Raw genomic sequence first — 25,324 nt, forward strand, 5'->3', positions numbered from 1 at the left:
GAAGTTTCACCATTGAATTAGGCATTTGGGGAACATTAATTAGGACCAGTTTTCACTGAGCATTTTTATTTATTTTCGGACATTGTATTGACTAAAAGAATGACCAATTCATTTGAAGGAATAATCTGCAGACTAATTAATTTTAGAGCAGGTCACAGGCCAAATCAGAAGACGTAATGCTGAATGATCCTTCTGCCATCAGTACCACAGTCTGCAACTCTCACCACCAGCTGCATATTTTATGCTACAACCAAATGTGGACACCTTATCAAGAGGAGGTATTATTGGAATATGTTCAAAGCCATCAGAAGACAACCGTGCCCACTTATGTGCAACTGGAAAAAAATGAACAGTCATCTTTTTTTTTTTTTGGTTTACGTTCTTGTTTAACTTTTTCTACAAAATATAATATCCCACATTCTATTCAAGACACAGTTTGTCACTGTTATACAATGTATTTCTTGTTCCCACATTAAGGAAATAAATATACCTTGTCCTATTCTTCCCCCAACATAACCAAATTTATTTTTATGAAGAGATATTAAGTTTCTGACTGTTTGGACGTACATATCTGGTATGTGCCAAATGCCACATTAATCCATCAAACAGTGTGGCATTTACTAGGGTTGTACTCTCATGCCTTTTTATAGCGCCCCTCGTGACCACACACCTGTCTCAGCCTTTGTAGCTCAGTAGTGAAGGGCTTTAAATGCCTACATAGAAAAATAAAATAACCTTTTTTTAAACACTGTGGAAACTTGGGAATAGATACTTCAGCAGTCACAGTACTGTTTCATTAGTACACATGAGAATTTTTGCAAGAGTGACACCCAAGTAGTATTTCTTAATGTGTGATCATACTCAGGATGCTCATTTCACTACAGATAACTTCTTTTCCTAATAAGCAGGCATTTGCATTAGCTGATCAAATTAGAATAATTCGATATAACATACCCAGAGCTTTTTCACACAAAATCTTCTGGAAGACAAAATCCTTTTGATCCACCCTTTCTAATTCCTTCTGTTATGTAATTATTTACACATAGTGTCAAGTGGGATTAGACATGGACCCAAGTGCCGACACACGACAGGCAAGTTGTGAAGCCAACAGAGTCTAATAAATAAAGGTCGGGGAGCAAACGAGGTATCAGGTGATCCAGGAAAGCTCATAGCTAAAGAAAGAGACACATAATCCAAAACACAAAGACACAGGGCTGAACAGGACCAATGGGCAAGTGAACACGGTAGATGAGCAGATAAACTGGTAAATGACATGCAAAGATGTAGGACCATGTATACCCAGAGAACGAATGAGAAAGCAAGACTTGGCGGCTGTGGCTCAGGTTGTCCACTGATTGCAAGGTTGGTGGTTCAGTCCTCTACATGCTGAACCCCAAGTTGCTCCCGATGGCACCTGGCAGACACCTTGCATGGAAGCTCTGTGAATGTTTATGTGTGATTGGGTTCACCATTAAGGTAGACAGGCACTATATAAGTACAGACTTTTTACAAAGGTGAAACTATTGATGGTGGGGCAGATATAAAAAAAAAAAAAAGCAGCAAAACATGCAAAGGGAAGTACAAGCACAATACACAAAAAGTAAAAAAACTTTTAACATACCACAGGGAGTAACTGAACAAGGGCATGGAAGTATACAGACAAAGAAGACACAAACAAGGAACCATGGTAGACATGCAGAACAGGAACATGAAATTAACAAAACCAACCAGAACCCAAAACCTAAAGCCATGCCCTTTAGGTTTTGGTTTACAAATGACTCAGAGGTTTTCTCTGAGTCATTTGTAAGCCAGTGGCCTCAATAAGGATCATATCACTTATATATCAAATCTCTGTGTCTACATTGATGATACTTCCAGACTTCTTACTTCCCTTTTCTTCTCATTCCTTTCCTCATCTGATTTCTCCCTCCCTCTTTCAGTCTGTTTTCTATCACTCTCCTTTATCGTAATTACATTACTCTCTTTCTCCCTGCAGAAGCAGAGCAGACCCTGATTGGAGAGGGAATTACAACCACAGTTCCAGCCACGCAGACTGTCTTCGCCTAGATCATGCAGCCCTCAGTTCTTCATCTACTCTCCTCAATCTTCCTTCTGTCTCTCCTCATCCCCACTTGCCTTTCCCAGACTGAGGCTGACTTCATTGTTCAGACTCGTACTGGTCGAGTTCGAGGCATTCGCCTGCCAGTCCCAGACCGGAGCTATGTCACTGCTTTCATGGGCATCCCCTTTGCTGAGCCACCGGTAGGGAGGCGGCGTTTTCGTCCTGCTGAACCCAAGCACCCATGGACTGGGGTGTATGATGCTAACGCCTACCCCAATGCCTGCTACCAGTTTGTGGACACATCATTTCCTGGCTTCCAAGGCAGTGAAATGTGGAATCCTAACAGAGAAATGAGTGAGGACTGTTTGTACCTCAATGTTTGGGTGCCTTCCTCGCCCCGACCCCACAATCTTACCGTCATGGTGTGGATCTACGGTGGAGGTACTTAGTCACAACTTAAATTAAAATGTAAATAGGTTAGACATGATTTATTCTTCTAGTAGGGACATTTATGTAGGAGTGGATTCTTCCTTGTATGATAAATTAGAATGTTCATCATCTTGGTAAACGATTTAGCAACTCCAAATTTTAGGTCATGAAGTAAATGTACAGAAAATTGAGATAATGCCACTCAGTACAGTATCACTGGTACTAGCAGTGTTTGATACCTTTTCAACAGTTTCTTAAAATTTAAATATACTGCAATATAAATAGCTCATTAAAATTGCAAACTACATCAGTCAAATCTGTATTCTTGAATTATACTATGAAATAAAACATTGTTAAAAAAAAAGCGATAACGTACATTCTTTTTATCCTGATATTCTATACCTTCAGGGTTCTACAGTGGTTCTTCTTCTCTGGACGTATATGATGGTCGTTATCTAGCTCACAGTGAGACAGTCATTGTGGTTTCAATGAACTACCGGATTGGTGCCTTTGGCTTTCTTGCTCTGCATGGCTCCTCTGAAGCTCCTGGCAATGTGGGTCTGCTGGACCAGAGGATGGCACTACAGTGGGTCCAAGACAACATCCATTTCTTTGGTGGAAACCCCAAACAGGTTTGTTTCTTGTGGTTATTTACCATTGCTTTTCCGCACAGAGATTTACATGAACCAGTTTTGATCCTGATGTCTATTTGAACTCTTTTATCTTTGTAACAGGTGACTATATTTGGTGAGAGTGCTGGTGGTGCTTCGGTAGGATTTCATCTATTGTCTCCAGACAGTCGGCCTACTTTCACAAGAGCCATCCTCCAGAGTGGGGTCCCCAACTGTCCCTGGGCCTCAGTCAGCCCTGCTGAGGCCCGTAGACGTGCGACGCTGCTGGGAAAGCTGGTTGGGTGTAATGGAGGCAACGACACTGAGCTTGTAGACTGTTTGCGCAACAAAACTCCACAGGAGTTAATTGACCAGGAATGGCAGGTAATGCAGATTCCGTCTGAAGCACACTTCATTCTTGACTATGCACCCAGGGAATTTCAGAAGCAAAGGATTCCTAAATTTTCAAGAAGCTTTATCACATTGATGCAAAGATCATATAAACATCATGCACTGATGAGTCTAATTCACCCATTGGCATCATTTTCCAAAATAGTCTAATATAGAAACATAGTATGTCAGATGTAGTATGCCAGAAATATTATAACCAAATATTTCCCAATTGTATGCTGACTGCATACAACAATATTTACTTTGTATGGGCATCTGTCGGAATAAAGAAGAAAAAAGTAAGCCATTTGGATTTAGTTTAAATTAATTCTGGAAATCTGATTTTACAGAACTAGAATCCAGTTTTGTTTGCTTATAAATCATGTTTGTTACATTGCAGAAATTCCAAAACAATGCCCGTATTAATTTATTGCTTGCTTTCAGTTATGTTAGCATTGAATTTCCCATTTACATTCATATAGTTTTTGGTCTGGGTGTGTGTATGTCATTTCATGGTCACTCAGAATAACTCAGTACATATGGATTTGTGATTGTGTTCTGAGCAGGTTCTGCCATGGTCAGCTCTCTTCCGATTTTCATTTGTGCCTGTTGTGGATGGCGAGGTTCTGCCCGACACACCAGAGGCAATGCTCAACTCAGGCAACTTTAAAGATACTCAGATCCTCCTTGGGGTCAACCAGGATGAGGGCTCCTATTTTTTGCTGTATGGAGCCCCAGGCTTCAGCAAGGACAATGAGAGTCTAATCTCCAGAGAGGACTTCCTGGAAGGTGAAGTTCACATAGCTTTAAAGAAATGACATGGACAGAAAGAACACTGCAAAATTCTGTTCAAGAAAAGGCTCTATACTAAACAAAACAAGAATAGAATCTGTGTGCTTCTCTGCAAAAGAAAATCTAAATGACATACAGCTTATGTAAAGTGGACCACACATTGCACCTTAGGTCATTACCACCACAGCTGAAAGCTCAGTCCCATTGCTTTACATGTGTAGTGATGCATGGTTTAGGATGAATGCTCAGTATATTGAGTGCAGTTCTGACTTGTTCAACAAAAAACAGAAAGAAATGCAATAATCTCTAAGCTGTTATCAGTTATCTGTAATGCTCTGTTAATGTGACACATTAGCTGCAGTTTTACCTCTAAAACAATAAAAACATCAAACTTCACTCTGCCAGGTGTTAAGCTGAGCGTACCACACGCTAATGATATTGGCCTGGAGGCAGTGGTTCTGCAGTATACTGACTGGATGGATGAGAATAACGGGCTGAAAAACCGTGATGCCATGGATGACATTGTAGGCGACCACAACGTTATCTGTCCACTGGCCCACTTTGCTCGCTCCTATGCCCAACACAACATCCTCAAGGCTAACATGGGAGGACCTGGCTTCGGGATGATAAATAGTGGAGGAAACTCACAAGGTATGATATGTGAGTGGTGTGATTGTGGCACAGAAACTGTGTATTAAGTATCTCTGTAATGTTTTCAGATGAATATTGATGCTGAAATGTGAAAAAATCCTTCACACAACTGAAAGTACCACTGCTTATGGGTCTCTATCTAAGACAGTTCAGTTCAGACTTGTGCTGTGTTGAAAATGACATGGACATCGACCTAGTAAGGTGGCTTGTGTAGCTTTTACAGTAGAATGACCAAGGTGTGCATTTAGACATAAATCTGACGTGTGATTTCCCATCAGATTAATGGAATGGAGTGCATGTTTGAAAAAGCTGATACAGTAGTGGAAACAAGTTTTCAGACACCCCATGCATTTGTGAAATATTGCATGAAGAATCACTCTTAGGTCTTCAAGTGCAATTTCTTTCAGTACAGTCATAGCCAAACTACTGAAACACCCTAAAAATCCATTAAAAGCTTAAAATTGATTGGTTCCATGAAAGTACATAAGAAATTTTGAGTATTGGGTCTTTTTGGTACCAGTGATCGACTAATGAAAGTTGTGCTTTTTATGAAAAGACACAATTTTGGTAGCCGTGCTTCATGTCTACATAAAGCCAACACATTTGAAAGTTCTTCAGAGACAAACATGGCTAAAACAAGGAACCTAATGCAGAAAACATGCCTGAAGATACAGATTCTCAGCCAGGAAGTGTAGATGCAGTCCTTCAGCAGTTGGATACACTCTGCAGAAATACAAACGAACCAACAGCTTGGAACACAAACCAAGATCTGGGCATCCAAGGGTTTCTTCAGCAAGAAATGACTGATCTGCATGTGCAGGGAAAACCGCCAAATGACATCAGAGGAGCTTCAGCAGCAGTGGTCAAACCAAACTGGTGTCCAGTGTTCCACCTGCACTGTACGTGGCCAACTTTTAGATCATGGCCTAAGATCCTACAAGGCTGTCAAGAAGCCCCTGATCAATGAGAGACAGAGGTGAGCCCGGCGCCATTGGGCTCAAGCACACAAGAACTGAACAGCAGGAATTGGAAGAAAATTCTGTGGTCATATGAGTCCAGTTTCCAGCTTTATCTTCCTCCTGCTAATGTGAAGGTAAGCAGAAGGGCAGGCGAAGCATCATCTCCAGCATGTACAGTACCTACTGTCAAGCATGGTGGAGGCAGTATCATGGTTTGGGGATGCATGAGTGCTGCTGGTGTTGGTCATCTCACTGTCTGTGATGGCACATTGAACTCTGCCAAGTATTGTCCCATTCTCCAAACCCACATGCTCCCTTCTGTATGTGCACTGTTCAGTCGAGGTCACTACTGGATGTTTCAACAAGATAATGCCTCTTGCCACACATCTAGGGCCAGTAGTGAAAATCTGTGGTGGATTATCAAAAGGTCTGTTTCAAAGCGTAAACCAAAGAATTTAGAACAATTAAAAGCAGTAATTCAAGAAGAATGGGACAAGATTACCCCTCAACAGTGTGAAAGGCTCATGGGGAACATGCCAGCCAGGATAAGAGCTCTACTGTGTGCTAATGGCAGGACTACTAAATATCACTTTGATGATGTGATGGTTTATTTATTTTTTGTTCAGGTTTGAGCACATTCTCTGTTATTTGTTGAGTTTGATACCAACAATGTTGAGAACTGACATGCTGAAACTGTCAAGAATTTAGTTTTGTTAGTTTTCAAGATGGCGCCGTGCCAGCGGCAGCTTGTTACAGCAGCTCCGGTTAACTTTAGGTCTGTTTAGTTATTTTTGTAGTTTTCTTCTCTTTTTAAGTTTTTCTTTTCAGCAAGTAGGGTGACGCTTTTGTACGGGACAGACATGGATGTGCAAATAGCGTTTTCCCTACTTTGTTTACTACTGTTTTCGGAACTTTTTAAATCCGCATCTGGTGACCCGTTCAGCCATGGCTCCATTGTTTACAGTCGGGAACAGCTGTTGGCGCTGAGCCAGGCCAGGCCGCCGTCGTGGGAGAGACCAGACATCCCAGCTGAGCTCCGCAGAAGGAGGAGAGGATGCCGGGCAGGACTGAAGCGTCGGGAGAAGAGGAGACGCTACAAGCCGTCCGTTCCATCTGTGATTATGGGGAATGTGAGGTCTCTCCCGAATAAGATGGAAGAACTGACGGCGCTGACCAGGCTGCAGTGGGAGTATAGGGAGAGCAGCCTCATGATGTTCACGGAGTCATGGCTGAACGAACTCACTCCGGACTCACTTTTAACTCTGGACGGATTCCATCTGGTCAGAGCGGACCGGAACGCGAGGGAGAGTGGTAAGAGAAAGGGTGGGGGCCTCGCGATGTATGTGAATGAGAGATGGTGTAATGCTGGACACATTAGCGTTAAAGAGCAGCTCTGCACTAAGGATGTAGAATTACTGGCGGTCAGTCTGCGTCCGTTCTATCTGCCCCGGGAGTATTCACATGTAATAGCCATTACTGTGTACATCCCTCCCTCGGCTGAGGCGGCTGCAGCCTGTGAACTCATCCACAGTGTAGTGTCCCAGCTGCAAACATCTCACCCTCAGTCTCTTACCATCATCTCAGGAGACTTTAATCATGCATCGCTCTCTGCCACTCTCCCCACGTTCACCCAGTACGTGACCTGCCATACCAGAGACAATAAAACCCTGGACCTGCTGTATGCAAACATCAAGGATGCATACAGCTCCTCACCCCTCCCCCCGCTGGGCCACTCAGATCACAACCTGGTGAGACTGCAGCCCATTTACATACCTATGGTGAAGAAACAACCCCCCACCACCAGGTAGGTGAAGAAGTGGTCTGACGAGGCCACTGAGGCGCTGCAGGACTGCTTTGAGACCACAGACTGGGATGTGCTGTGTGGTCCACACGGGGAGGACATTGATGCACTGACAGACACTGTTACGGACTATATCAACTTCTGTGCAGAGAACATCGTACCGACCAGGAAAGTACGGTGTTTCTCTAACAGCAAACCCTGGGTGTCCCTGGAACTGAAGGCCCTGCTGAAGGAGAAGAGGAGGGTCTTTGGATCTGGGGACAAAGAGGAGCTGAGGAGGGTGCAGAAGGAGATAAAGAAGAAGATCAAGGCGGACAAGGCCAGCTACAGGACCAAGATGGAATCTCACCTGCAGGACAATAACACAAGGGAGGTCTGGAGAGACCTGAGATCCATCTCTGGTTACAGCAGAGGCCATGAGAGGGGAGCTGCAGCAGGAGACCAGGAGTGGGCCAATGAGCTGAATCTGTTCTTTAACAGATTCGACTCTGCTCCCACTCCTCCCCCCTCTCATCAAAGCACCGACCAGCCAGCTCCTTCTTCACACCTCAGCTCTCTACCACCAACACCACCAACAGCACCCCTCCTCCCATCCCCGTCTTCTACCACCTCCGGACTCCGCATACAGCCCCATCACCCCTCCTCGTCTCACCCCCCACCATCACCATCACCCCTCCCCCTGCCACCCTCCCCCTGCCTCTCCATAACAGCTGATCAGGTGAGAAGTGAACTTAAAAAGATCAAGACCAGGAAAGCTGCAGGTCCTGATGGAATCAGCTCCAGACTCCTTAGAGACTGTGCAGACCAGCTCTGTCAGGTGCTGCTGCACATCTTTAAGCTGAGCCTGAGTCTGGAGAGGGTTCCTCTGTTATGGAAGACTTCCTGCCTGGTTCCTGTCTCTAAGACCAGGAACCCCAGGGAGCCTAACCACTTCAGACCTGTGGCCCTCACTTCTCACCTGATGAAGACCATGGAGAGGATCGTCCTCAAGAACCTCCGTCCCCAGGTGAGCCAGTATCTGGATCCACTGCAGTTCGCCTACCAACCGAACATTGGAGTGGATGATGCAGTGGTCTACCTGCTGCACAGATCACTGACTCACCTGGAGAAACCCAGCAGCACTGTGAGGGTCATGTTCTTTGACTTCTCCAGTGCTTTCAACACCATCCAGCCTTCTCTGCTTAGGGTGAAGCTTGAAGGAGCGGGAGTAGACTGTCACCTGGCTGCTTGGACCATCGACTACCTCACCAACAGACCACAGTACGTGAGGCTTCAGGACTGTGTGTCTGATGTGGTAGTCAGCAGCATGGGGGCCCCACAGGGGACAGTGCTCTCCCCCTTTCTCTTCACCCTGTACACATCGGACTTCCACTACAACTCTGGGAGCTGTCACCTCCAGAAGTTCTCTGATGATACAGCCATTGTTGGGTGCGTATCTGAAGGGGACGAGCGGGAGTACAGGATGGTCATCTCTGACTTTGTGGACTGGTGTGAGCGAAACCATCTGCAGCTCAACGCCAGTAAGACGAAGGAGATGATCGTGGACTTCCGCAGGAGGAGGACACCCCGGACTGCACCGGTGAACATCCAGGGTTTGGACATTGACATGGTGGACACATACAAATACCTGGGTGTTCACCTCAACAACAAACTGGACTGGACACACAATACAGAGGTCCTGTACAAGAAGGGCCAAAGTCGTCTCCACCTGCTGAGGAGACTGAGGTCCTTTGGAGTGTGCAGGACTCTGCTCAGGACATTTTATGACTCTGTGGTAGCGTCTGCTATTTTCTATGCAGTGGTCTGCTGGGGAGCAGGGAGCACTGAAAGGGACAGAAAGAGACTAAACAGACTGGTCAGGAGGGCCGGTTCTGTCCTGGACTGTTCCCTGGACTCCATAGAGGAGGTGGGTGAGAGGAGGATGTTGTCAAAGCTCACATCCATCATGGACAATCCCTCTCACCCACTGCATGACACTGTGGGGTCTTTAAGCAGCTCCTTCAGCAGCAGACTGAGACATCCACCCTGCAAGAAAGAGTGCTATCGCAGGTCCTTCATCCCATCTGCTATAAGACTTTACAACATCAGCATCACTGGCTGATGTTAACATAAACTGGACTATATCATTACCACCCCAAACCATAAAATTTGCACTGACATTCTTGCACTGCACATCTCTGCACTTTTAAACTTTATTTTTATTTTTATTTTTTCTGTTAAAAAATTTTGCCACCCTTGTATATATTGTAAATAAAGCTGCTGTAACAATGTAAATTTCCCCTGGAGTGGGGAGAAATAAAGAACTTTATCTTTATCTTATCTTTTCTTGTAAACAATAAACAAAAAAAATAATTATCATTTGTTTGTGTCTGTCTAATGTAGTCACACCCTTTGAAGCACAAAAAAGATTTTCTACAAATATTTCATGATATTATTTGAAATAATAATTTTAAGGGTGTCCGAAAACTTTTTTCCACCACTGTAGCTTACCTTTCTTTATGCTTCCTTTCTTATCCATCCATCCATCCATCCATCCATCTTCTACCGCTGGTCCGGGTCGGGTCGTGGGGGCAGCAGCTTTAGGAGGGAAGCCCAGACCTCCCTCTCCCCGGCCACATCATCTAGCTCCTCCCGGGGGACCCCAAGGCGTTCCCAGGCCAGCTGGGAGACATAGTCTCTCCAGCGTGTCCTGGGTCTTCCCCGGGGCCTCCTCCCAGTGGGACGTGCCCTAAACACCTCACCGGGGAGGCGTCCGGGGGGCATCCTAATTAGATGCCCGAGCCACCTCATCTGGCTCCTCTCTACGTGGAGGAGCAGCGGCTCTACTCTGAGATCCTCCCGGATGGCCGAGCTTCTCACCCTATCTCTAAGGGAGACCCCAGCCACCCTGCGGAGGAAACTCATTTCAGCCGCTTGTACCCGCGATCTTGTTCTTTCGGTCACTACCCAAAGCTCGTGATCATAGGTGAGGGTAGGAACGTAGATCGACCGGTAAATTGAGAGCTTCGCCTTTCGGCTCAGCTCCCTCTTTACCACGACGGACCTGTACAGCGCCCGCATTACTGCGGAGGCCGTAGCAATCCGCCGGTCGATCTCTCGCTCCATCCTTCCCTCACTCGTGAACAAGACCCTGAGGTACTTAAACTCCTCCACTTGGGGCAGGACCTCATCCCTGACCCAGAGAGTGCACTCCACCCTTTTCCGGCTGAGGACCATGGACTCGGATTTGGAGGTGCTGATCCTCATCCCAACCGCTTCACACTCGGCTGCGAACCGATCCAGTGAGAGTTGGAGGTCCTGGCATGATGAAGCCAACAGGACCACATCATCCGCGAAAAGCAGTGACGGAATCCTGAGGTCACCAAACCGGACCCCCTCAACACCCTGGCTGCGCCTAGATATTCTGTCCATAAAAATTATGAACAGAATCGGTGACAAAGGGCAGCCCTGGCGGAGTCCAACTCTCACTGGAAACGAGTTCGACTTATTGCCAGAGATGCGGACCAAGCTCTGGCACCGGTCATACTGGGAACGGACAGCCTGTATTAGGTGGTCCGTTACCCCGTACTCCCGGAGCACTCCCCAGAGGGTTCCCCGAGGGACACGGTCAAAAGCCTTCTCCAGATCCACAAAACACATGTGGACTGGTTGGGCAAACTCCCATGCACCCTCAAGGACCCTGCTGACGGTGTAGAGCTGGTCCACAGTTCCACGGCCGGGACGAAAACCACATTGCTCCTCCTGAATCCGAGGTTCGACTATCCGGCGGACCCTCTTCTCCAGTACCCCTGAATAGACCTTCCCGGGGAGGCTGAGGAGTGTGATCCCCCTATAGTTGGAACACACCCTCCGGTCCCCCTTTTTGAAAAGAGGGACCACCACCCCAGTCTGCCAATCCAGAGGCACTGCCCCCGATGTCCACGCGATGTTGCAGAGGCGTGTCAGCCAGGACAGCCCCACAACTTCCAGGGCCTTGAGGAACTCCGGGCGGATCTCATCCACCCCCGGGGCCCTGCCACCGAGGAGCTTTTTAACTACCTCGGCGACTTCGACCCCAGAGATGGGAGAATCCACCCCCGAGACCCCAGGCCCCGCTTCTGAATCAGAAGGCGTGTCGGTGGGATTGAGGAGGTCTTCGAAGTACTCCCCCCACCGATTCACAACGTCCCAAGTTGAGGTCAGCAGTGCACCATCCCCACTATACACAGTGTTGACAGTGCACCGCTTTCCCCCCCTGAGACGCCGGATGGTGGACCAGAATCTCTTCGAAGCCGTCCGGAAGTCGTTTTCCATGGCCTCGCCAAACTCCTCCCATACTCCGCCCCTCTCTTCACCCGAGTGTCCAGGACATGCGGCCGCAAGTCCGACGATATGACAACAAAGTCGATCATCGAACTGCGGCCTAGGGTGTCCTGGTGCCAAGTGCACATATGGACACCCTTATGCCTGAACATGGTGTTCGTTATGGACAATCTGTGACGAGCACAGAAGTCCAATAACAGAACACCGCTCGGGTTCAGATCGGGGGGGCCGTTCCTCCCAATCACGCCTCTCCAGGTCTCACTGTCATTGCCAACGTGAGCGTTGAAGTCCCCCAGCAGAACTATGGAATCCCCAGAAGGGGCGCTCTCCAGCACCCCCTCCAAGGATTCCAGAAAGGGCGGATACTCCGAACTGCTGTTTGGCCCGTAGGCGCAAACAACAGTAAGGAACCGTCCCCCCACCCGAAGGCGAAGGGAGGCCACCCTCTCGTCCACCGGGGTAAACCTCAACACACAGTCACCGAGCCGAGGCGCAATGAGTATTGACACCCCTGCTCGGCGCCTCTCACCATTGGCAACTCCAGAGTGGAAGAGAGTCCAACCCCTCTCGAGAGGGCTGGTTCCAGAGCCCCTGCTGTGTGTCGAGGTCAGGCCGACTATATCAAGTCGGAACTTCTCAGCCTCGCACACCAGCTCAGGCTCCTTCCCCGCCAGAGAGGTGACGTTCCACGTCCCTAGAGCCAGCTTGTGTAGCCGGGGGTCGGTACGCCAGGCTCCCCGCCCCTGGCCACCGCCCAACACACATGGCACCGGACCCCTATGGCCCCTCCTGTGGGTGGTGGGCCTGCTGGAGGGGGGTCCCACGTCTCTTCTTCGGGCTGTGCCTGGCCGGGCCCCGTGGGAAGAAGCCCGGCCACCAGACGCGCTCCATCGAGCCCCACCCCCGGGCCTGGCTCCAGGGGGGGACCCCGGTGACCCGCATCCGGGCAAGGGACTCGTGGTTCCAAAGTTTTTAGTCTTCATTGGGGTCTTCTGGGCTGCTGTTTGTCTGGTCCTTCACCCAGGACCTGTTTGTCATGGGTGACCCTACCAGGGGCATAAAGCCCCGGACAACATAGCTCCTGGGATCATTGGGACACGCAAACCCCTCCACCACGATAAGGTCGCAGCCCAGGGAGAGGTCGCAGCCCAGGGAGAGAGCTTCCTTTCTTAGTACAAATTAATTTTGATGTGGTCCTAGCCGTTTCAGTAAGACCTATATTGCAGAATTTACATGCTGCTGTGTGTCAGTTTTGTAGTTGTTTTGAAGATGAACTCTACTGGTTTAAAGTAAAAAAGGTTGCTCAGAAAGAATTAGCTGACATTTAACCCAAACAGCCAAAGCTTTGTTTCTTGTGTACTGCATGGTAGATGCAGGGATGGCATGTGAACGGGGCGGGGAGCAGTGAAAGTGCTCAACGTTTCAAATCAGAAAGAGTATTGCTTTAATTTAAGCCAGGAACATCTCTCATTTCTCAACAATGATGTCAATACATAAATCAGACAATTAACAGGGAACTTAATGATATCCCTGAAACTGTGGGCTTGACCAACTTAAAAAAAAAATCCCAAATCCTCTTTGTCTAAGACTGAGACAAGCCCAAGTAGCAAGTGTTGTCTTCTCCAATCTGAAAAAGTGTAAAGTGAGCATTACTGACTAAATAGTAAACATATTGCTCTGTTATAAGATTGGAGAATATTTTTTTCTTCTGCAAATGCAAAAAGACTAAAATGACAAACAGTCATGAACAAATGTTTCCAAACACTTGTAAAGAACATGTATATCATGACAGTCTTGAGTTTGCCATGAGTCCTACAACTCTTAGTTTTTTAACGATGAATGTTTGAAATACATGCACCTTAGTCACAAAAACTATAGTGTATTTTAGTTCTTTTCACAGATTTATCACAGGTCTTCTGAAAAAAATTATAAAAATCTTCTGGGTCAAAAATATACCTACAGCAAATTTAACTGTCCATTTTGGTGATGTAGAAATTGTTAATCTAATTTGCTTAAAGGTGTGACCTCTTCTTGTGAGTGACTATAATTGACTATAGCTACTGACTTCTAAGAGCCAAATTAATTCGGGTTCATTTGATACATTCATTACACTCTACCACAAGAACTACAATGGGAATGTATAAGGAGCTGAATGCAGATCTGAAGAAGCAAATCATTAACTGGAACAAGTCAGGAAAGTCACTTGGAGCCTTTTTAAATATCCTACAGATACCAAAATAATCTGTGCAAACAATTGTTTATAGATATAAAGTGCATGACACGGTTGAATCACTGCCATAATCACAAAGAAAATGCAAGCTATCACCTGCTACTGGGAAGCAAGTGGTCAAGAGTCATCCAAGAATCACCAAAAAGCCTGCAATGAATTAGAAGCTGCTGGAAAACAGGTGTCAGTTTCCACAGTCAAGCATGTTCGTCATGGACTAAAAGGGTGTTGCGCAAGAGGGAAGCCTTTTCTCCAGAAATGGCACCTTAAAGCACGACTGAAGTTTTCTGCTGATCACATGAACAAAGAAAAGGCCTTCTGGAGGGAAACTCTGTGGTCAGAAAAAACAAAAATTTACGTATTTGACCATCAACATGTTTGGAGAGATGAAAGTGAATCCTTGTAAGCCCAAGAACACCAAACCTACCATCTACCATGGGGGTAGTAGTATGATGCTCTGGGTCTGTTTTGCTGTCAGTGGAACTGGTGCTTTACACAAAGCAATGAAATAATGAAAAAAGAGCGTTACTTCCATATTCTTCAGGAAAAACTAAAATCATCAGCCAGAGGGTTGGATCCTAGACACAGCTGGGCGTTCCAACAAGACAGTGATCCCAAACACACATCAAAAGGGGTAAAGAAATGACTAAATTAAGGGTTTAGATTAGCCTCCCAAAGCACACTTAAATGCAATCAAGAATCCATGGACTGTGATGAATAAACAAGATTGTATCAGAAAGCCAACAAATTTAGGTGAACTGCACCATCAGAGGAGTGGTCAAAGATACAACCAGAAGCTTGCAGACGGCTACCAAAAGCACCTGATCAAGGAAAAATAACAAAAAAACAAAGGGTATTTAACCAAATATTGGAATTGCTTTATGGATTTTTTATTTTTAATCTATGAAATAACAAAAATATATGCTTGTTTTTGTCACAAAAATGCATGTGTTTCATACATTACATCAGAAAAAATTTAAAGATGTAGAAGTCACTGGAAACTTGAGACTGCCATGATAGCCATGGTCTTTACAAGTCTATGTAAACTTTTGTTCATGACTGTATTTACATTTTGTAAGCCTACATGCACAAAACAATTTGGCCAAATAATAAAACCTGTACCACTCACCATTCACCATTTTGACAAAGCAACCATTTCCCCTGATGTTGCGCTCAGCATAGGAGGCTCAAATGCTGTTATCAAAAGTGCTACTGTGCACCAGCTTGCAAGTCACATAAATGTAAGAGAACCGACATATAGTCATTATTACACAGCTGCCCAGTTGATCAGACACTGAAAAGACAATGGATGGTGTTTAGGGCCCAAATATGCAGCACTGAAACAGTAGCAACAGTTAAAAATTGTTTATTGCAACGGATGTTTGAAAGTGAAGAGTGGAGCTGGAGAGCACGTCTAATAAGGTGAGTGGCTTGTTGCAGTGTCGTAGCAGTAGGCTAGGTAAGCTGGTAGATGTAGGAATCTGTAAGGAGTGAGTGGTTGTCTGATGAACCACTGGGGAAATGGAGGAACTCAGTGCGGGGTGTCATGTGAAAGGTGGCTGGCACCTCATCTCATTCACAGATGAGCTGAATGGGTGGCTGAATCTTGGCAGTTTGATTTGGCTTCTAAACAGATGACAGGAGAAGATTCGTAACATGAGGCACAAGGAAGGAAAAGATTAGACTGTTAACAAAAACACTATGAAGCACTAACTAAGAACAGAGATTGGCCAAGACCTTACTACCACAGAGTCAGGCAGAAGAGTCTGGCAAGGAGTGGAGTGAGCCAGGGTCTAAATACTGCAGTAGGTTGAGGGAGGAATTAGTTGTATCCTGACAGGATTATGACATCAGAAGTCCCATATTTCCAAGTAAACCAACATTTTTGCTAAACCATTAGCTACTGTTAGACAACAGCAAACATAACCATTTGGTAGTTTTACATGATTAGAAAGGTAAAAATGTATTCTGAAATATCAAACATAAATCTTAAACGTGTCATGAAGAGACATGATGATACGAGTGAAAATGTGTTATTTTAGTAGGATTTCTAAGTGACTTAATAGACAAGATTTTGTTACTTAACTAGACCATTTCTGAGACTGTATGAAAGATATTTCATACATGCAAGATATTTAACATTATATTGCAAGCCTGATTATATCCAGTGCTTTTTACTTCCAGGCTTCAATAAATGTGTTCAAAATTCCTTTCATGCATACAGATGACCACCTGGAACGTAGCAGTGTGACACTATCCATTTGATTAGAGCATTTGATCCATGTGTGTGAATTATATGTATTTTCTCCTCTCACTCCTTAAGGTGGAATCTACCTCTACCTTTTTGATCATCGAGCATCCAACTTGGCCTGGCCAGAGTGGATGGGTGTGATCCATGGCTACGAGATTGAGTTTGTCTTTGGTCTGCCACTGGAGAAGAGACTCAACTACACCCTAGAGGAGGAGAAACTGAGCCGGCGAATGATGAGATATTGGGCCAACTTTGCACGGACTGGGTGAGGCATTACAGTCTGGAAAGAAGTACTTGCTATGTGGTTAAAATTATATTGAACTGCAGAGACAGATTAGAACACCGAAGAAGACAAATAAGTCTATCTTCAGTGGTTTGCTTTTCTCTATAGTAGTAGTAGTACTAGTTTGACCGATGAAGCGTACTGTAAATCCCACCATTAAATATGTCATCTGCTGAACTGAGTCAGACATCTTCTGACAAAATTTCATCTTCATGAAACAAGATTTTCCAGGTAGTTTTTCAAATGCACACATTTTAGAACTCTGTAACTGTGTCCCTAAAACTTGGATAAAACATTTCTTTCATTGCTTTCAATCTATTATATATGGACAATGGTAGTGTCTTTTTCCTCTGTCTTAGCAAGTAATTAATGGCCATGCTGATTTGATAAAATTCTTGTACTGAACTGCTTCTTTTGGTGTCGGCTCAGGACCTCTGGATTGGATATTATTTGTCAGTGCAAGTGATGCAAGGCTGCTTGAAAAAATAAAGCAGATACATCTGTCAAAATCTAATTGTAACTGCATGTCAGACCACCTCAAAATGTGGTTTGATCTCATGTGGGTTTTTTTTTTTTTTTTTTTTTGCTGTCTAAACTTTCTAAAATCTATGTGGATATGACAAAAAAATTTATTTGGCCTGGCAGTGCCAACAACACTTGTGTAAACATGTACTAGACTAGGTTGGAACTAGGTTAGAAACGTGTGAAAAGCTGATACAGCTGGCTCCCGGTGTTATGCTGTTTGAACGTGATGTAAATATCACAACCACATTTCCTATTGAACAGTATACATTTTCCCTGTGTCGGACTTGTACTGCAGTGACCCAATATAAAAATTACACATCAAGCAGACAAGTATTTGCTAGTGCTGACATTGTTTAGCAATGACGTTGTTGTGGATGTAAGAAAATGGCAACTAAGCAAAGAGATAATGTTATTAATCCTTTTTTGGTTCATTTTTAATTTTAATATCCTTCCTTGTTGTATATTCCTTCTTCTTGTGCGTCTTCTACCCTGTCCTTCTGCCTATTAGAAATCCAAATGAAGGGCTGGCGGACAGAGGGAAACGCTGGCCTGTGTTCACTGTCAGCGAACAGAAACATGTGGGACTCAACACAGAACCATTGAAGATCCACAAAGGTTTGCGGAACCAGATGTGTGCTTTCTGGAACCGTTTCCTGCCACGCCTCCTCAACATCACTGGTAAATACTATTTGTGAACACTCCTTCTGCCCAACTTATGACATCTGTTCTGCAGGTCTCCACTATTTCCCTTTTGGAGAAGGTGTCAGTAAAAGGCATTTATGCATAAATTCTCAGATGATACATTATCCTCATAGAGTCTCAAATAATGCTGTGATGGTTGGCACAAACAAATGAAGACCACATAAAAGAACAAAATTCTGAGCAATCAAAGTACCATTGACTGATGCTGGACTTTTAATGCTAATATTTAATATAGTTAATATTTTACAGAATAGCAGTCAAATGTTTGCGCATATGTTCTCATTCAGTGGTTTTTATTTATTATTTTCTACATTCTAAATTATTATTGAAAGCATCAAAACTATGAAGAACACATATAGAATTATGTTGTAAACAAAAAAGAGTTCAATCAGAATATGTTTTATATTTTAGATTCTTCAAAGTCTTTTGCTTTAATGACATCTATGCACACTCTTGGCATTCTCTCAGTCAGCTTCATGAGGTAGTCACCTGAAATGGTTTTCCAACAGTCTTGAAGGAGTTCCCAGAGATGCTGAGCACTTGTTGGCTGCTTTTCCTTCACTCTGCAGTCCATCTCATCCCAAACCATCTTGATTAGGTTCAGGTCTACTTTCCCCACTGTGGGATCAATAAAGTTTATCTTTGGTCAGGTGACTGTGGAGGCCAGGTCATCTCACAGCACTCCATCACTCTCCTTCTTGGTCAGATAGCCCTTCCACAGCCTGGAGATGTGTTTGGGGTCATTGTCCTGTTGAAAAATAAATGATGGTCCCAGTAAGCGCAAACCAGATGAGATGGCTGTTGCTGCAGAATGCTGTGGTACCCATGCTGGTTCAGTGTGCCATGAAATTTGAATAAATCGCCAACAGTGTCACCAGCAAAACACCATCACACCTCCTCCTCCATGCTTCATGGTGGGAACCATGCATGTAGACCATCCCCTCACCTTCTCTGGTCTCACAGGGGTTGTAAGCAAAAATCACAAATTTTGACTCATCAGACCAAGATGCAGATTTCCACTGGTCTAATGTCCATATGTGTCCTTTCATAGTTTGGATGTCTTCAGTGTTAATCTACAATGTAAAATATAATTTAAATAAATAAATAAAATCCTTTCAATGAGAAGGTGGGTCCAGACTTTATATACTTTATACTTATATATATGTAAATGAACAACTATGCTGTGTATACAGCTGCTAAAGATCTGTGGCATATTGTTGGAAAGCTAAGATTTTTAGGATTGAATTGATGCAAATCATTTGAAGATGCATGTTCAGCATCGAGTACGATCAATCAGTCCCTGCCTGGCCGCAGTGTAGTCACATGGAACCCAAGAGAGGCAGGAGGAAGAGGAGGCAAGAGAGCGGTCGTAGAAAACAGTAGACAAAGCAAACACAAGCTATAACTAAGCACAAACTGGCAGATAATTGTTAGATGGCCCGAGCTGAGTCAACGGTCTAGCTTAGAATACAGGTCTGAGCCAGGTTTCATGGAAGAACGAGATGATTGGAGTCCGGTGGACGGGCCTCCTGTGCAGCTGTCCTCACGGCTGCAATTAATACTCAGACACACACACACACACACACACACACACACACACACACACACACACACACACACACACACACACACACACACACACACACACACACACACACACACACACACACACACACACACACTGCAAAACCAGGAGGATGGAAGGAAGCTGCCAGCTAAGCAGAGGTGGAGGAAGAGACAGAGGACCTGACAGAAGGTTGCAGACGATTGAATGCAGGAAGATATTTAGTCCAAAACACTTTTAATATGTCAGTGAATACCCACTGACTGCTATTGACATCCTATCAAATTTGCTGGCGTATGTGTTCAAACTTCCAAATGTTCTCCATCATAACTCCAGTTTACATCTTCATGTTTCTGACATCTGGATTTGGAAAAAATGGTGCCTGCAGTCAGTCTCCCCTTTTGATTGACATCTTAATTGACCAGACATGAACTTCAATGCGAGTCCTCAGCTCATTCAGATTGCCAGGAAAATGGATGGCAGGAGCAGCATGGGACAGAGTTTAAAGTTGATGGTCAAGACAGAATTTGCAGCACCCTTCAGTCTGTTTGCAAATTACAGAAACAGAACTGATTCATTAAAATGTTCTCCAACAAATTTATAAGTTTGTAGGCATTTTCCAATAGTTTTAATTTGGACAAGGCAGCCTTTAAAAATGCTATGCCGGCTATTTGTGATCCCTGTTCATTTTTCATTCCTTTTCTCATACTGTCTCATGTAAATCAGCATCAGATCAGCTTAGCACTGTACAATAATCAGAAAGAAAAAACACTGATAAAATAGCAAATACAATCGAAATAAATACAATAGCTTTTATTGGTTATCCGCCGGATATTTAGACTGTCAGGGTTGAATGTTTTGTAAAAATTTTATTTTTACAATCCCTTATCAGATCTGTTGGTGCTGCTAAATACTTACTGAATTAAATCAGGGCAAATTTAATATACTAGAACTATGTTGTATGCAGTTTATGATGTGTAATCTGAGAGTATTCATTTTTGATTCATGGAATTACGTATTTTTTTAAATGTAAAATTAAAATCTTTGTAAATCAACTGTAATGAAAAGTTGAATCAGCTGTTAGAGCCAGACATTTCCGATCATGGCCAAAGGTCACGTGTTTGCGGAGAGCCACTGCAGTGCCTATCTCCAAAAACTGCAGCTATCCTAATCCCACAATCTCACTGTTGGGTCACCAGCCATTCACTGAACTGGTTGGTTTCTCTTCATTTATTTAAACAGACAGACAGAAACTGGATCCGAATACGTAAACAATTGTGTGCTGTCTTTCCCTGCCTATCATGTCACCTGCGCTCACATCAGTTCATATTACCTAAAAAAGTTGGCAGCACAAATGACTACCTGTGACTGTGACATCAGCAGCAAGACAGCTTTGATGTGAAGCTCCACAGCAGGTATGGCAGTCAAGCTCAACTGCTGGCTATTCTTATCGCTGTGTCTCTGTGTTTTCTCTTTCAGACAACATAGATGAGGCAGAGCGTCAGTGGAAGGTGGAGTTTCACCGCTGGTCTTCCTACATGATGCACTGGAAGAGTCAGTTTGACCACTACAGCAAGCAGGAGCGCTGCACTGACCTCTGAGAGCCTGAGCAGAGAGATGAGAAAATGACAGGGATGGGGAACACTGAAAGAACAAGCTGTGGCCATTTTCCTCCATAGTCCCTCAGTGAAGTCTGACTTCTTTTTGTTATGTTTTCTGTTTAACAACACACGTAAACACAGGCACTGTCGATCTTTATTTATCTAATTTATACTATTTATTGTTTTTGGAATTTGTGTCTGTGTGGAAGTTCAGGGCTATGGAGGGAACTTGTCATCAGCGTGGGGGAATATTAGAAATGTCAAAGATGTGTCATTACCTCGGGTGTGTGTGTATGTGTGTGTGTGTGCGTGTGTGTGTGTGTGTATGTGGCTTGGAAGCCCCGTAGTGTAACTCAGACCTTATTCAGCCCATGGCACTGCAGGTTGATTGTAAAATCACTTGTCTTTGTGGTCATCTCATCATACTCAGCTTTTGTTTTTTGAGGATTCCTTCTTTCTGACATATCAGGTTTTTGTTTTTTGGACTCAAGACCACTGTTTATGTGTCAAGTTTCTGTTGAAGCCTTGCAGTCTTGTTCTTATTTATTGGTACTCTTGTAACCACTATTCCCATTACCTGTCATGCATTTTCTGTGTATTTTCCATTAGTTAAAGCCATATATTGCATTGAATCCAAGTCTTTCCTTGTGTTAAAAGGCTCCATAAAACTATACACTCCTTCAATTTTCGTTAGTGTTAAGAAAACTACTTTGTGTTAGCTCGGTGTGGCATCTAGGGTTGTAAGTTGGATTGTTCCATTTCTACTGTAGATAACGTAAGACGTTCAGACCAACTAACTGGTGCCTAATTCACATTACATTTCAGAAGTTCACTTTAACTCAGCCTGACAGTTGAATAGAAACAGAAACAAGTAAGTCACGCTAACGTTTATGGTCCTCCTCTGCTTTGAGTGGGCTTACAGCTCAGTCCTTCTAAAATCTCAGCTGTGGTCTGTGTGGGTCATTACTACTAACAACTGTACTGAATTATGTGTGTATGCACACGTGATTGTGCGTGTGCTATCTTAGATGTGTGTGTGTGTGTGTGTGTGTGTGTGTGTGTGTGTGTGTGTCATTCACTCATTGTCATGTACAGCTGTCATGTATTTCATTAACATTTCTGTGTGTAAGGCAGTCATCCCTCTGTTCATTCCAATCCTCACTGCTTCAATTCTGTCCTGTTATTTATCTTTCCATGTCTTTTCCTTCTCTCATTCGTCCTCCTTATTTATTCCTCTTCACATGTGACCTTTCCCTATTTACTTCCTGTCCATTCTTTTTCCACCCATTTCTAACCCATCTTCTATTCATACTGTGTCTCTTGTGTTCTCCTCTTCGCCTCCTGCTGTTCTTCTCCCTCTGTCATCCCCCTGTTGTGCAGCCCCTCGCCTTGCTTTCCACCTCTCCATCTTTCTTTCCTTTAATCTTCCTGTCCCTACTCTGGCTGTCATCTCCATCTCTAATCAACCTCCACCCACCCTCCTGTCTTTCCTACTCTATTCCTTTCATCCTTCAGTCCCTCATCACCCTTCTTTTTTTCCACTCTACCATTACACCTTTATATACTCCTCTTAGCCTCTTTCCATCTCTTTTAATTCCGACCCATTAACTTTTCTCTTCATTTTTCTTCAGTTCCTTCCCCATCCTACTCAGCTGCATCACTCTTTGCCTTCCTCCCTCTGTGCTCTCCATCCCTGCCCCCTCTCCTATCTCCCTCCGTCCTCTTGCTTTCTTGTTAGTCTAATGGAGGCAGAGTAATTCACTCAGCAGCAAGATAATGTGACAGAGCGCTGGCTCAGCCTCTGGCCTGCCAGCCAACAGGAATGATAGATAGATGGATGGAAAATGGAGGTAAAAAGGCAGAGAGAGGAAAAGACGAGAGCAGAGACATGGGCATGGCAGAAGGAGAGGTGGAGATATGATGGAAAGATGAAAAGACAGAGAAATACACTTACATAACGATAGAAATACTGTATGCATGGTTTGCAGCTTGCACATATTACACATAAGACACTAATAATGTGACAAAGCATTCAAATTGAATCAATTCATCTGGCAATGACAGAAAATAATAGTCTTTCCCAGCTGAATTGATGAATCTTGCCAGGCCTTTACAGGGTCCCGCCCAGGAACTGATTGTTTCCTCTTCAAAATACACCTTTTTATTTTTTAATACAGTTGTAACTCATTTTGAAACATCAGTGACTTCAGTGGTAAGATGTACCAACATAACAAAACAAAACAAAACAAATGACTAAAGGTTTAATCTTCTGAACTCAAAGACTGGACTGTTTTATATGTTTTATTTGTGGACTTTTGGTCAGAAATAAAACAGAATTTCAGTAATGTCGAAAGTCTAACAAAACAGTTGACTCAAAAACTTCCTTATTTGGCCCACAGTTGGCCATACCCTCCTACTGTGCTGATGTTTTGGTCTTATTTTGATGTCGTCAGAACCCTGAAAGTCCTGAAAGATGATTTTGTACATATCATATGTAGGATTGTACATAAGATATGGGCATAAAAGTAGTTAGTGCATGCAAGTTCCATATGCTAGAAGTATGTTATTATGTTGTTGGAGCAAGATAGTTTACTTCACAAGTTGTTGTCTTGTGTGCATAAGACCCATGTTGCTCCTTCAGTAAGCTCATGGAACAAGAGCATTTACATAACAGCTTATGTCTTTCGTGAACACGACTCATATTCTGGACACATTTGGATGACAACTTGTCTTTTTGCTGTGTCACAAGTTACTATGTGGCGGTAACATGAAAATTCTCTTCACAAGTATTTTTCTTGTAAGAACAAAACCTCTATGTTGTGCACAGAAAATGATAATAATAATTTTGCACTTTAGTTATCTAATCCTTCTTGGTGTAAAATCTAGAATAATCTTACAGGATTTTGGGGCCTCTATTCTGAACAGAATGCTGCCTTCACAATCAAACCTGAGTGTTTGAATCATTTGTCTGTCTGTCTACCACCCTCATCATCTGTGTGTGTGTGTGTGTGTGTGTGTGTGTGTGTGTGTGTGTGTGTGTGTGTGTGTGTGTGTGTGTGTGTGTGTGTGTGTGGTGGCACTGTACTTTCAGTTAACCTCTTTGCCAGTTTTATTTAAGTACTGGGAGGTAACTGAATTTGCGCTCCGATTGGCTGATGGCTGTCCCAGCAAAATGTCTCTGTTGGCATGTGAAGCTCCTATTTATGGCTCAGCGTTGTTTAGTTTAGCTTTAAAAAGAACTAAATATGATAAAAAGGATTGTACCTGATGTCCAAAATACTTGTGAAGAATGCATGTGTGAAAGGCTGTGTGAATGACAGCCCCTTCAGCTCCTCTCATCCAATGGGAGACCCTGTTTAAGCCCCACCTTTTTCCCTTGCCTTCCTATCAAGTCCTTGTGCATGTCCTTAAATCCACCATCTCTAGTATATCCTAAAAAACCTGGACTGTTATTTTCTGTAAAATTTGTACTTTTCAACAAAACTATTATCAAAGCAAGTAATATATCTCTAATGTTAGGTATGTTTGATGTTAGCAATAACATAAATACTTCAGTAAAGGAATATATTTGATATTTAAATGCAGTGAAAATATAACGTGATTATACAGCAATGATGATGGATAGAGGTTGTGTTTTAAAAGCAATATTATTCTAAGTATAAACTACAAATGAGTGCCATAAAAATTTTCTTGTATCTTTCTGTTTGTTTGACTTTGTTTCAGTCCTCTGCCTCATCATTGTTTGTTCCAGTCACTAGTATTATAAGTGTTGAAGGCTTCTGTAGCTTCCTAGTATGTCTCTGTGTATTATGAATGCTGACTTGGTTAAGCTATAGCAACAGAAATAAAGACACCCTGCTGCTTCTGTCCACCTTGACCTTTTACTGAGTCTTAGCCTGCACCACCAGATGTTTGATCCAAAACAAAGGTTTGTATTTTGGTCTGAATAGAAGAAGGTTTATTATCTAAGATTTTTAGCCTACAGTATGAATGAAGGCTAAATGTAATCTGTCAAAGTGTGCAATAATACACAACAGAGCTTACATACATTTCTTACATTTGTTCATGCCAATAAAACCCATGGAAGCACAGGGGGAACATGCATCTATTACAATCACTGTTGTAAAAGAACAACAACCAGCAACAACATCAAATGCAACTTACACAGTAGTCC

At 43.7% G+C, this 25,324-nt stretch overlaps 1 protein-coding gene across 1 annotated transcript in view; it reads left to right on the forward strand.

Moving 5' to 3' along the window:
- The window catches only part of ache (acetylcholinesterase), a 51,121-nt gene extending 26,102 nt beyond the window's left edge, over positions 1-25,019 (forward strand). The window contains exons 2-9 of the mRNA XM_023263600.3: positions 1,997-2,503; positions 2,900-3,123; positions 3,226-3,486; positions 4,059-4,281; positions 4,690-4,935; positions 16,548-16,740; positions 17,792-17,961; positions 21,029-25,019. Coding sequence (XP_023119368.1) covers positions 2,071-2,503; positions 2,900-3,123; positions 3,226-3,486; positions 4,059-4,281; positions 4,690-4,935; positions 16,548-16,740; positions 17,792-17,961; positions 21,029-21,150 — 1,872 coding nt within the window. The 5' untranslated portion in view covers positions 1,997-2,070 and the 3' untranslated portion in view covers positions 21,151-25,019. The remainder of the gene's footprint in view (positions 1-1,996; positions 2,504-2,899; positions 3,124-3,225; positions 3,487-4,058; positions 4,282-4,689; positions 4,936-16,547; positions 16,741-17,791; positions 17,962-21,028) is intronic.
- The last annotated feature ends 305 nt before the right edge of the window (positions 25,020-25,324 follow it).

This window comes from Amphiprion ocellaris, chromosome 23 (assembly GCF_022539595.1).
Source record: "Amphiprion ocellaris isolate individual 3 ecotype Okinawa chromosome 23, ASM2253959v1, whole genome shotgun sequence".
NCBI classification, from domain to species: Eukaryota; Metazoa; Chordata; class Actinopteri; family Pomacentridae; genus Amphiprion; species Amphiprion ocellaris.